At 44.8% G+C, this 13,732-nt stretch overlaps 1 protein-coding gene across 1 annotated transcript in view; it reads left to right on the top strand.

Annotated features, from left to right (window-relative positions):
• Nucleotides 1-13,732, top strand: part of LOC309559020 (coronin-7-like) — a 344,039-nt gene that overhangs the window by 283,821 nt on the left and 46,486 nt on the right. The window contains exons 10-14 of the mRNA XM_082262130.1: nt 4,437-4,491; nt 4,831-4,888; nt 4,980-5,125; nt 7,945-8,040; nt 13,413-13,523. Of these exons, the coding sequence (XP_082118256.1) occupies nt 4,437-4,491; nt 4,831-4,888; nt 4,980-5,125; nt 7,945-8,040; nt 13,413-13,523 (466 nt within the window). The remainder of the gene's footprint in view (nt 1-4,436; nt 4,492-4,830; nt 4,889-4,979; nt 5,126-7,944; nt 8,041-13,412; nt 13,524-13,732) is intronic.

Here is a 13,732-nt window from a genome sequence, read left to right as displayed (position 1 = left end):
GGTTCGGCAGCAGGACAGAGACATCTTACTTGGGATTCCAATACAGTACTTCAGTGCGGCGCATCAATTTTTAGATTTAAATTCAATCTTCACCCAAGGTTGCCCCATAGAGACACTATCAGTAGAGTATTATAAAAATACATTTGAAGTACAAAAGCATCAACCACTCAAGGTTCCAGAGACATCAATTTACTACTGTATGGGAATTGTATTCTGACAGCTGGCACACATGGCTTCCAGAATAACTGCATCTGATTGTCTACACTCACTACTGGGCAACAATTTTCATACCAGCTCCTTCAACCAAAGTTGACTGACAGTGCCACCCATGGCTCCCATTTTGAAATTCAAAATATGGCAGGCTGCAGTGTGCACCCAACTCCATATTAATAGCCATAGTTTTTCCTACAAGCTTATAGAGTTGTGGTGGTCAGGTGCTTTGGTCATATAGTGTGTGTGTATAAAGGCGGGTAAACACTATAGGAAAATGGGGTGAACGATCGGTTTTCCTCGATGTTTCATAGCAAGTTGGAACCAAGGATAGAAATGATGTATGAAGATTCTCATATGACAAAAGCTTTTTTTTTTTTGTTATTCATTGTTTCTGATCTTTCGTATCTGATATTTCTCATACGAAAACGGTACACAGTAAACGAAAATCGTTCACGTACGAGAATGATTTTGGAGTTTGTCCCTTCGGAAATTTTCATTTGCAAAGTCAGAATCGGATGTTGAAAGTTGTGTACACACACTATACGAACATGGAATGATCTGAAGTTTTCTTCTGATTTTCTCAGTGTGTACCCGCCTTAAGGTACCAGTGCTCAGCATAGAAGTGAGGAAGCTGCCATTGCTGACTTGTTTGTGAACGTCCATGCTCCAGGGTTGTGATATTCATCTTTGACATGGTTTATGTAGTTATACATAGGTTGCCAGCAAGCATGCAGGCAGTTTCTTGGCTATAATGGGGTAGGGAGAGCAAGGGTTTGGGTCTGTTTTTAATTGGAAGGGAATATTTCAAAGGCTAACTACTCTGGTGTTTAAGTTTGGTGCTGTTACTGGTTTGTTACAAGTTGGATCCCATACTGGTTTATTGTATCCTACAAATGGTCCCACCATTATTTCTGGCCCCACGTTTCAGCCATTGTAAAGCTTAAAGTGTTACTAATCCCACAACAGTAAAATCAGTCTTTATATGCAGTAAAACATGCTTGTTATACTCACTGTGAAACCTAAGGGGTTAATCCTCTGCATTGTGTAAAAAGACTGTTTGATCCTGTCTTCTCTGATCCTCCCCACCTTCCACTGGCCCCAGTCCATCTCCTGATAAGACTGAACCTTTGGAGTCACTTTGCACATGCTCAGTTTGGTGTGTATTGCTAGAGAGGTTTTTTTTTTTTTTCTTGGGAGGGTGCATGTGATCAGCACTGGGCCAGACAGAGGGTCAGGGGTCCTGCAGCCTCATAGGACAGTCAGAGGAGAAGGAAAGCTCCTCCTACAAGCTTTAACCAGATACAGATAGAAGCCACAAAACTGCTATATACTGCTGATGAGAAAAGGTATTAAGCAGTTTATATTTACTAAAATAATGTGCTGTGTACTGTGGGGGACCATATATAGTGAATGCAGGGTCTGAGCTGAGTAACACTTTAAAGCGATTCAGTCATAAGGCAAGAATCAGTGTCGATGACAAGCATGTTGTAAATTATTTTAAGGCCTCATTTATCCGGGCATCGATCTGCAGCTGCCAGCGGATTCTTGCCAGTGGAGGAACAGCTGCATGCGCAAAGTGTGTGTGAACAGCAGCACTGCAACTATCTGTATAAATAAATGGCAGGCGTCACCACTGTTTGCATGTAATCATCCATACATACCAACAGAGCCTCTGACCAGCCCTGGATGCAGTTTGTGCACAGGTTCGGTGTTTCTGGCTGCACACAAACAAGCTGCAGTTTGCATGTGACCATGCGTTTAGCCACTTCTAAACACAGCAGCCTATTAGCACTTCATTCGCCGGTCTAAATGAGGCCCTAGAAAAGCTGTCAGAATTCCTTATCCCTTTGCTGGTTCTGGGTCAGCTAGAAAGGCAGCATTAAAACCAAAGCCAAAAGGATTGACAACCTCCATTATTCTTTCGCAGAGATGTATAGTAACTAAGTAGAACTACTGTACTTAAGTACCAAAAGGCGGTATCTGTACTTTCCTAGAATATCATTTTTTTCTCCTACTTTCACTTTTGCTTCACTACATTGTTTCGATGATTTCAATACTTCTACTCCGATATTTTTTTTTTTCGTGCTGCATAGTTACTCGTTACAATTATAAAAATTACCACTGCCAGAACAGTAGATGGCAGGTTTCATGAAGCTCAAAACGTGTATTATCAGCGCATACGAAAATAAATGCTACTGTATGCATAAATAAAAGCTGCATTTGAAATAATAAAAAACAATATGATGTTCAAACTTTTGACTTCTTTCTTTAATAACTACATAACACAGTACTTGTACTTTTACTTTCAGTACTTGAGTAGCAATTTCTTTTTCAAAACTACTGGTACTTTTACTGTCAGTACTTGAGTAGCAAAATTTAAAAAAAAAACTACTTGCAGTACTTAAGTACAAAAAATGTTGAATACTTTAGTACTTCTACTCAAGTCACTTTTTGATCGAGCACTTCCACTTCTACTCAAGTATGGGTTTCGAGTACTTTATACAACTCTGTTCTTTCGTAAGAGTTTCCTAATAATGGTGGCGTCATGCTTCTCCTGTGGAATCTCCATAGTGTAGAATAAACAACTGGAGGAACAACCTGAAACCTCAAAACCTTGGTCCTGTGGGATAGAAAGACACGGACTACACTAAGGAATTTTCACCTGTGGAGTTTCAGAGAAATATATAATTTTTAGAAGAGAAAGATAGATGATGATGATGATGATGACATTATTAGCGATACTGCTTTGCCACGTGATCAATATCAAATATCTGTGATCAACAGCTCAAAATGAATGTGACACCACTGCCATTTATTCAGTGCTGCTAACTCTCAGAAATTGCTTTGGTATTATTATTATATAGGATTTATATAGCTCCGACAGTTTACACAGCGCTTTGGTATCAACCCCGTTGACTGTCAGAATGCAGTAGAGGGAGGTACACTGTAAGGAACATAGATGTCAGATAGGTTTTATGGTTTTCCACTATTGGGACATCTTCATATTCCTATTATTCTGAACCAGAATTTAAAAAAAGGGATTTTGTGTTCCTATAGACCAGATCTGGGAAAATTGCTACCCCTGGGTCCCATCCGGCCCATTGGCTGTCCCTATTCAGTCCTCAATGCCTCTCTGAGCCTGTCAGCTTCCTCGCTGTGGTTTATATACATATGAACCTTCCCAGGTCCAAAATTAATATTGACAATTAAACAGGAACTTCACCCTCCCCCCCCACCCTGCCTTCCTGGTGCTGTGTCTTGCACAGTTAAGAAACCTACCCAGGGGATCCAACGTTTTCTGACTGAGATCCTCGCTCTACAGCCAACACTTGGGTCCTGCGTCCTCTTCTCCTGGGATTTCATCAGTAGGCTCTTCTGAGTTCAAGCATACTTTCCAATGACATGCCACTAGGCCCGCCCCCTCCTGCTTTGGTGAATGGAATGAGAATAATGCTCCCGGCGCCTCCTGGGATATGCACGTCACATATCCCAAGAGGAACTGGGGGCACTGACATTATTCGCCTATGCAAATCTGCATATCCTTTCCCCTTATTTAGTGGGCCCTCCTCTACACTACGACATTCTCATGCATCCATGGTGACTTTCAGAGTTCATGAACCTATATATCACTATATGGACACAAGTCTCTATATAGATACTGCATGTGTTGTATTTGATCCATCAATACAGGATCCTCCTATGGACACATTTTTCAACATTTTTTTCTGCATGTGCATCACATTATATGTATAGGGGTTTATCCTTGCAATGTCAATACTTTGTGTTTAACCCATATACAATATGCATCTGGTCATCCATTTGTAGTATCAGTGACGGTTTTTTAAGAAAATGTTTTTTAAAATATATTTGTGTACAATAAAGTGGTTGTATACAGTGCTTTGGCTATCAGGATTGCTGTGTATATATATATATACATGTCCTTTCCATGTCTGGTTGAGTCCATAACTAGTAATTTTATATTCTTAGGTAATTTGTTATCTGTATGACCATTATTAACGTGTTACCTTGCTGGTTGCCAGTGAATAGAAGTTGAGATGCATCTTCACTGCCCTCTAGTGTTTTCTCCTGCACTTAGTGCAGTGTATATGGTATACAGCTGGAAAACAACCATATGGGTTATGTCTTCCTATTTAAAGTGCACACTGCATTTTTTTACATGTTCGGTTGGATGTAAAGTAACTGGTTGTCTTCTCTTTCTACAGGCTTCTTATCCCACTCTATGATGTAGACACAGGACTAATCATCCTTGCTGCTCAGGTAAATTAACTAGCCTTGTGGGCCTCTCAATTTGCCCCAGGGCAGTCTGAGTAATACAGATGTGTCCACCCTGGGGACAATTGGGTTGATTGCAGATGTCCGTTTTAGTTAACTTTCTTCTGACCACTGGAGTTACATGCATTGCTGTTTGCATTATTCCATATGCCAGTCTGTCAAGCACAAATAGATTTAGATTTTGGTGGATCAGGACATGGTTTTCTTATTGTCCGTGACTCTGGCAGTAAAATCCCAGACACTTCATGGGTCATACAACTTTTCAGTAATATACGGATGGCTATCTTGTGCTTATGTTTTTGATCTCTCCTTTTCCTCCTCTAGGGTGAAAGCACAATGTACTGCATGGAGGTCAATACTGAATCGCCATCTCTAGCGCAGCGTACGTTTTTTGATTTAGTTTATTTCTTGGAGTTACACGCATCGCATGTATGTGTCAGGTATGTGACTGGGCAATTTCCTGTGTCTTCTAGTCTCCCAGTGCGTCACAGAACAGAAGACCCGTGGATTGGCATTGGTTCCCAAGCTCTGCCTTGATGTGATGAGCTGTGAGCTTCTTCGTCTCCTGCAGCTGACCGACAGGTTCATCATTCCTATCAGTTATAGCGTTCCACGCAAGGTATCACTGGCTGTCACACTCTCTCTATGCACAAGCCATGTGCTGCATTTGTAATGTATGTTTTGTCTGACCTGTATGTAACTCTTATCTCTTTCACCCCACGCATCTCATTCCGTACCACTATCTTCCTCCATCACACTGCCATCCTGTGCATGTGCTCTGGACCCATGCCATCATTTCCAGCTCTTCATTCACTGCCTTTTAAATACAGAGGTGTCAGCATCACAAAGGAAATGTTGGATGGCAGGACTCATGATATATCTGAAGGACAGCTTTGTTTGGAGAACATGACTACTATATAATCAGCTACCACTAGCTGATGGGTTCCTTGTGAATACTGAGCAAAGACATCCAGCACAGTTAAAGGAATGGTGTGTTATATGTAGGTGGATGATACCCATGGTAATGCTTAGAGCTGAACTCTATGCAAGCAGCTAAGATAGAATACACAATTGGAAGGATTCATAATTCTGTCTAGCCAATGCTGAGGTTTACACAGCTCAGCCAGTTGTATACAACCAATTTATAGAAAAGATGGGGCTTTACGGGCCAATGGGAGGAGGAAGATCATATATAACACAGATTTGTCTAAAATAAAACTTTACATTTACATGGATATATATACATACATACATTTACTTTACTGTACATTTTAAAATTGGCACAATATATAGGAATGGTTACCCATATCTAACATATATAAAATCAAACACATAATAGAATCGCAATGTAGAAATACTTCCCAAAAGGGAGTGCCAATAACTTAATATCAGGAGATGAAGTTAAGGTCTCAGATGGAGCACTGTCTAAGGGTCCCCAGCAAGCCGACGCGTTTCACACGAGGCTTCCTCCGGGCCAGAGAGACCAGGTCAGACTGATATTTCCGATGCGACTCAAATCATGGCAGGCAAAGCAGATAAAAATGGGGGGGGGGGGGTAAAACAGCCAAATTGTCAAGGACCAGTGATGATGTAGTACTTAGTATATGACCAGAATAGCGACAATAATTCTGTGGGTTTCAGTAGGGAGACATGTATATATACATATTCACATCCATATTAGGACTCCCTCTATCTTGAAAGATACAGGCCTGAATGGCTACTTTATATATTATAGTGGCAGCATATGGTCAAAATACATGGGGACATCTTAATGGAGTGGGTGTATCACTATATCCTGAGTCCTATATTTTTTTATTTATATATATATAGCTGGAGATTACAGCTGCAAATAGTTTAGCCAAAACATGAGGCAGGTAGTACTTTCAATATGTTACAGCTGGTTAGCTAGTATCGGTAGCCAACCCATAGAGATGCCTGGCAGAAGCAAGCCTGCAGCGTGTCCAGAATCCAAGTGCCTGCCAGCCCCCCAAACACGGTAATTTGTTGTTTACAGCTCAGCCAGGTTGGTGATCTGATTTTCTTTTGCAGCAGTTAGGATCTCCATAGAGGGATCAAAATTTGGCCTGTTCAGCAGGGACTGGCTGAATTTCAATCCATGTGTGGTCACTGCAAGTGAACAGAAGTCCGTCTGCCGATCAGCTTCTGTTCAACTGCCCTGTCGGATAAAAGCAGCTTGATCTGCACTGTAGTCAATAGGATGCAGCACTGATCAGTGTATTCTGGCAGCTGAGGAGTCCTCCCACTGTCAGGTCACAATAGCACAGCAGGGCAGATTCCCTAATCCCCAAATGTGGGGGAATCATTTCAGTTTTTTTTCGTTCAGTCCGCTGGCTGAATGAAAAAAATGGAACCATGTATGGCCAGCTTTAAAATGGACCTAAGCTTTGCCCATTTAATTTGAAGCCACAAGTTCACTGACAACCCCCTTCCCCTTTCTCTCCGCCTACCACTGTTACAGTCTGCCTATTGGAGCATACAGAGGACTAATGCTCTCTCCTCACTGCCACATGACAGTGATCAGAACTGGTGATTTGCCAGGGAATTAGAAGCAAATTTTTAAGGGTCTGCCACCAAAGCTAATATTTCAGTATTTGTTAGATTCTGGAAACTTAAACTATCTTACCATTTCATATATAATTCGGGGGTTCTGTTGGTGAGATTTCTGCATGTGAGTTTCTCAGTTGATCCCTAAAAGAGGATCAAACTCCTCCTGCTAGATTTTGATTCACTTGATATTATGGAGAATGAACCAAGCAGAGCTGAAACACACAAAGGTGGGTCCTCGCTTTGAATCCTGGCCACAGCCTTATCTGCATTGAATTTGCATGTTATCCCATAGCTTGCATGGGTTTCCTCAAGCTACTACAGTTTCTTCACACTCTCCAAAGATATACTGGTAGGTTAATTGTCTTTAATATTATTATTATACAGGATTTATATAGCACCAACAGTTTACACAGCGCTTTACAATACCAAAGGGAGACAGTACAGTTACAATACAATAAAGATACAAGAGGGTTAAAAGGGCCCTGCTCATAAGGGCTTACAATCTAATAGGGTGGGACAAGTTGTACAAAAGGTTGTAACTGTGGGGAAAGAGCTGATGGAAGTAATAAAACGTTAGTTGGAGGTGTGATAGGATTCCCTGAAGAGATGAGTTTTCAGGGATCACCTAAAGACAGCCAGAGTAGGACCTAGCCGAACAGATTGAGGTAGAGAGTTCCAGAGGATAGGAGATCACCTTTTATCAATGCTTTGAATTTTATTCTAAAGAAATATGAAAATATTCCCTTGGGGATTGGACTATGCACTAGGCAACCTTTGTGTCTGGCCTTTAGTGGTCACCTGACACACAGCCTATATTTCTGTTTCCCATCTTGTCCTCTGACACTCTGCTGTTTCCTCTGTGCCCTGTAGGCAGTACAGGAACTTCAACTTGACCTTTTTCCTGACACGACTGGATGCACAGCGGCACACTCTGCCCAGAGTTGGTGGTCAGGAGTCGATAAGCAGGTAGGTGGCACTGCACACTGAATCAAAAGTTGTGGACACAGCAGTAGAGAATATTATCCATAACTTTTACAAAGTGAAGGAAAGGTAAGGTGACTTTATGTTTGCAGATTATTCTCTGCCCATTCAGAATAAATTTTCTCCGGACAACACATGCAAGCCCTGCAGTTCATAGAAATCAGCCTCTTTGTTCATGATGGCAAAAAAAGTCCCTGTAAAAAAATGGATCTAGCTCCATATACCATATACTGTGTGTGTGTGTGTGTGTGTATTTATATATATACTGTATACTGCTCAAAAAAATAAAGGAACATTTTGAAAATACCTAAGATCTCAATAAGTAAAATATGCTGGATATGTATACTGATATGGACTGGGTAATGTGTTAGGAACGAAAGGATGCCACATCGTTTGATGGAAATGAAAATTATCAACTTACAGAGGGCTGAATTAAACGACACCCCGAAAATCAAAGTGAAAAAATGATGCAGCAGGCTAGTCCGTTTTGCTGAAATTTAATTGCAGCAACTTTAAATGGTACTCAGTAGTTTGTATGGCCCCCACATGTTTGTATGCATTCCTGACAATGTCCTAATGAGACTACAAATGGTGTCCTGGAGTATTTCCTCCCAGATCTGGACCAGGGCATTACTGAGCTCCTGAACAGACTGAGGTGCAACCTGGCGGTTTTTTAGGATGGACCGAAACTTAACGTTCAGAGGTGTTCTATTGGATTTAGGTCAGGCGGGGGGGGGGGGGGGGGGGGCGCATTCAGTGGTATCAATTCCTTCATTTTCCAGGAACTGGCTGCATACTCTTGCCACATGAGGCCCGGCATTGTCGTGCAACAGGAGGAACCCAGGACCCACTTCACCAGCGTAGGGTCTGGCAGTGGGTCCAAAGATTTCATCCTGATAGGTAATGGGAGTCAGGGTGACATAGATATGCCTCCCCAGATCATCTCTCATCCACCACCAAACTGGTCATGCTGAACAATGTTACAGGCAGCATAACATTCTCAATGGCTTCTCCAGACCCTTTCACGTCTGTCACATGTGCTCAGGGTGAACCTGCTCTCTTCTGTGAAAAGCAAAACGTGCCAGTGGCGGCCCTGCCAATTCTGGTGTTCAATGGCAGTCGAGCTCCACGGTGCTGGGCAGTGAGCGCAGTGCCCACTAAAGGATGTCTGGCCCTCAGGCCACCCTCATGAAGTCTGTTTCTGATTGTTTGGTCAGAAACATTCACACCAGTGGCCTGCTGGAGGTCGTTTTGTAGGGCTCCGGCAGTGCTCACCCTGTTCCTCCTTGCACCAAAGAGCAGATACCAGTCCTGCTGATGGGTTAAATACCTTCTACAACCCTGTCCAGCTCTCCTAGAGTAACTGCATGCCTCCTGGAATCTCCTCCATGCTCCTGGCACTGTGCTGGGAGACACAGCAAACCTTCTAGGAATGGCACAAATCTGGTGCAGCTGTGCATAGTAACCAATCGGCTTCTAACTTCAGCTTGTTCAATTTAAGTTTACAATAAAACCTAGAATCTGATTGGTTTCTATGCACAGCGGCACCAGATTCTGTGTTCACTGGTTTTAGTAAATCTCCACCTGTGTGAGATTCCTCTAGATTGAGGGTCTTCAAACAGTGGCCCGCAGGCCACATGCGGTCAATTATGAGATTTTATCCAGCCTACAGCAATGAGCATTGGCAGATCCTCAGACTCAGAGTACAGACTGAGGATTTAGATCAGTTGTACTCTGCTTTCTCCCCACAGTCTACAGTGCAGGTCTGATGGAGACCCTGATGTAAGAGGGCACTCTGACAGAGACCCTGATGTAAGGGGGCACTCTGATGGAGACCCTGATGTAAGGGGGCACTCTGATGGAGACCCTGATGTAAGGGGGCCCTCTGATGGATACCCTGATGTAAGGGGCACTCTGATGGAGACCCTGATGTAAGGGGGCACTCTGATGGAGACACTGATGTAAGGGGGCACTCTGATGGAGACCCTGATGTAAGAAGGCACTCTGATGGAGACCCTGATGTAAGAAGGCACTCTGATAGAGACCCTGATGTAAGAAGGCACTCTGATAGAGACCCTGATGTAAGGGGACACTCTGATGGAGACCCTGATGTAAGGGGGCCCTCTGATGGATACCCTGATGTAAGGGGCACTCTGATGGAGACCCTGATGTAAGGGGGCACTCGAAAAGGAGACACTGATGTAAGGGGGCACTCTGATGGAGACCCTGATGTAAGAAGGCACTCTGATGGAGACCCTGATGTAAGGGGACACTCTGATGGAGACCCTGATGTAAGGGGGCACTCTGATGGAGACCCTGATGTAAGGGGGCACTCTGATGGAGACCCTGATGTAAGGGGGCACTCTGATGGATACCCTGATGTAAGGGCAGACGCTGATGGGGACAGTGACACTGATCTTTTACTAAAGTTCTTTCCCTCTCTGAATCATATCATGCTGATTGCAAAAATAAGATTCAGTTATGTTCAGCCAGTGACTGTATGTAAAGCAGCCCTCAAAATTTCAACTTGTCTGCTCGCATTAGGTCAGTGGAAATAAGCTGAGGGCGTGTGCGAAGCCGCATCGGAGGGGGGGGGGGTGGTCGCTGCCCGACAGGCGGGGTTAAACGGGAGCTGATTTTCCTTCCAACCTCCACCCCCTGTCATTCTCTTAGCAGGGCCTGGCATCATAGGCGTGCGCAGCCTATGGCATTAGGGTGTGCACCTCAAACCAAAGCTCAAACACATGTGCGTGCGTGTGTGTGTGTGAGTGTATGTATATATATATATATATATAGTGACCAGCGTGCCCCCTTCAAGGCAGAGTGACCAGCGTGCCCCCTTTAAGGCAGAGTGACCAGCGTGCCCCCTTCAAGGCGGAGTGACCAGCGTGCCCCCTTCAAGGCGGAGTGACCAGCGTGCCCCCTTCAAGGCGGAGTGACCAGCGTGCCCCCATCAATGCAGAGCGACCAGCGTGCCCCCTTCAATGCGGAGTCACCAGCGTGTCCCCATCAATGCACAGTGACCAGTGTGCCCCCATCAATGCACAGTGACCACTGTGCCCCCTTCAAGGCAGAGTGACCAGCGTGCCCCCTTCAAGGCAGAGTGACCAGCGTGCCCCCTTCAATGCGAAGTGACCAGCGTGCCCCCTTCAAGGCAGAGTGACCAGCGTGCCCCCTTTAAGGCAGAGTGACCAGCGTGCCCCCTTCAAGGCAGAGTGACTAGCGTGCCCCCTTCAAGGCAGAGTGACTAGCGTGCCCCCTTCAAGGCGGAGTGACCAGCGTGCCCCCTTCAAGGCGGAGTGACCAGCGTGCCCCCTTCAAGGCGGAGTGACCAGCGTGCCCCCTTCAAGGCGGAGTGACCAGCGTGCCCCCTTCAATGCGGAGTGACCAGCGTCCCCCCTTTAATGCGGAGTGACCAGCGTGACCCCCTTCAATGTGGAGTGACCAGCGTGCCCCCTTCAATGCGGAGTGACCAGCGTGCCCCCTTCAATGCGGAGTGACCAGCGTGTCCCCTTCAATGCGGAGTGACCAGCGTGTCCCCATCAATGCAGAGCGACCAGCGTGCCCCCTTCAATGCGGAGTCACCAGCGTGCCCCCTTCAATGCGGAGTGACCAGCGTGCCCCCATCAATGCAGAGTGACCAGCGTGCCCCCTTCAATGCGGAGTCACCAGCGTGTCCCCATCAATGCAGAGTGACCAAGGTGCCCCCTTTAATGCAGAGTGACCAAGGTGCCCCCTTTAATGCAGAGTGACCAAGGTGCCCCCTTTAATGCAGAGTGACCAAGGTGCCCCCTTTAATGCAGAGTGACCAGCGTGCCCCCATCAATGCTGAGTGATCAGTGTGCCCCCTTCAATGCAAAGTGACCAGTGCCAGTGATCTGTAAAAAAAAAAATAATAATAATAATTCCACACAACTCACTTCAGGCTCTCTCTCTGGCTTCTCTCCCCCTCCTTCTTGCAGAATGCTGATGGGTGATGGATGATTGCTTGCTGAGTCTGACTGACTGTGGTGGTCCTCCTCGCCGTGCGGCCGGCTTGCTCGTTCTCTGCTCTGCCTCCTCCTGCCTGGTTCTCTCCCGCGCTGACTGTGCTGGGCGGCCGCTGCACAGGCAGTCCCTCCCCCAGCCCCAGACCCGACAGTCTCTCTCCGGCACGCCTGTCTCCCCCTCCACAGTGGGCGGCGCCGGCTCAGATTCAGTCTGGAGCTGAGCGGCGCCAAATGAGTCAGCCCAGGGGCAGAGGAGAGCCGCAGCCCGCAGAGCAGACTCAGCAGCGGGCGGCGGACATGGCGGGCACGAGGGTGATTAGGGTGTGCCTGGGCACACCCGGCACACCCCGTGCGCACGCCTATGCGCCTATGCCTGGCATACAGCGGGAGTTGGCAAACAACTAGATGATGTAGAGGCAGGGAGGGGGGTTGGGCAGGAGCTGCTAAACTTAACATTTCCTAATAACAAGCTGGTGATTGGTTGCTCGGACTGCCTAGAAACCAATCACCAGCTTGTGAATAGGAATCGTTAACTTGGGCAGCTCCCGCTCCATTGTCCAGTGCTGTGCTTCGCTGTAAGTCTCTCTTATATCTAATATGGCAATAAAATATTCACTTAACAAGGTATTAATGATGTGTACAGTGCCTATAGTAGCCAATCATATTTTATCCTTATTTTATTTATCACAGTCAGCTCAATGAAATATGATTGCTGGTATTGTTTTTTTTTTTTTTCCTTATTCACTGTAATTATTTTAGAAAAAAAATAAATAACCAATGCAAGCAATCGACAATCTTATTTAGTTGATCTGACTGTGATAAATAAAATAAGGATAAAATATGATTTGCTAGTATAGGCACTGTCTATAATAAATAGCATTAAAAATATTTACCCAACAAGGTAGTAATAATGTGCACAATGTAATAACCCATAGCAACCAATCATAATGTAAAGTTATGCCAAATTGTTTGGCATGAAAGGAAGCCTTGCTCTAAGTTAATAAAAGGTTTGAGCAGTTACACTTAATATTTTGTTCCCTATTGATGTAAAGCACTTATTTAACTTTTATGTTTACATTGCTTTATGTTAATATTGGTAAAGTTGTTTTTGGTAATATTTATTTTTGTAATTAGTGTTAAAAGATTTATCCAGAATTGTCATTTCATGAGATAATTTATGAGTACGTGTTTAGGGGTGGAATTGGGGACGGGGCAGGTTAGGGGTTGGGTGGGTCAACTGGTGGCAAGTTAACCTGGCTAGTAGCTCAGGACTTGAAATTTTGAGCCCTGTGTAAAGTATACAATGTGGCCCTCCTAGCGAAGAGTTTGGGGACCCCTGCCATTTGACAATCTTCTTTTTATTTCCAGGTGGAGAAGGTCTCCTTAGACCCATCCAAGAGGTCAGTTAATTCCTGTGTCGTAAGAAAGGAGAAAGAGACTGCTCACCCTGAGCAGAGAGTGGCATCCCCTGAGCGCAGTGTGAGTACAAGAACCTTACATTAGATAGTTCAGCCATACACATGCTTGCTGATTGGTCAAATGCATTATTTTTTCATCCGTTCACCCTCACTGTCTGTAGGGTGACGCTACTCTTCACAACCTTAAGCTTCTTGTTGTCGCCTTCCCTTTTCCAAACTGTTCAAAGGTCAACAATTAAGCTTTAGCACAATACTAAAAATACTTTGTGC

The sequence above is a fragment of the Pelophylax lessonae genome (assembly GCF_965119305.1).
Source record: "Pelophylax lessonae genome assembly, chromosome: 6".
NCBI classification, from domain to species: Eukaryota; Metazoa; Chordata; class Amphibia; order Anura; family Ranidae; genus Pelophylax; species Pelophylax lessonae.
Note: the sequence above shows the minus strand (reverse complement) of the source record. Positions and strands in the feature narration are given on the sequence as shown.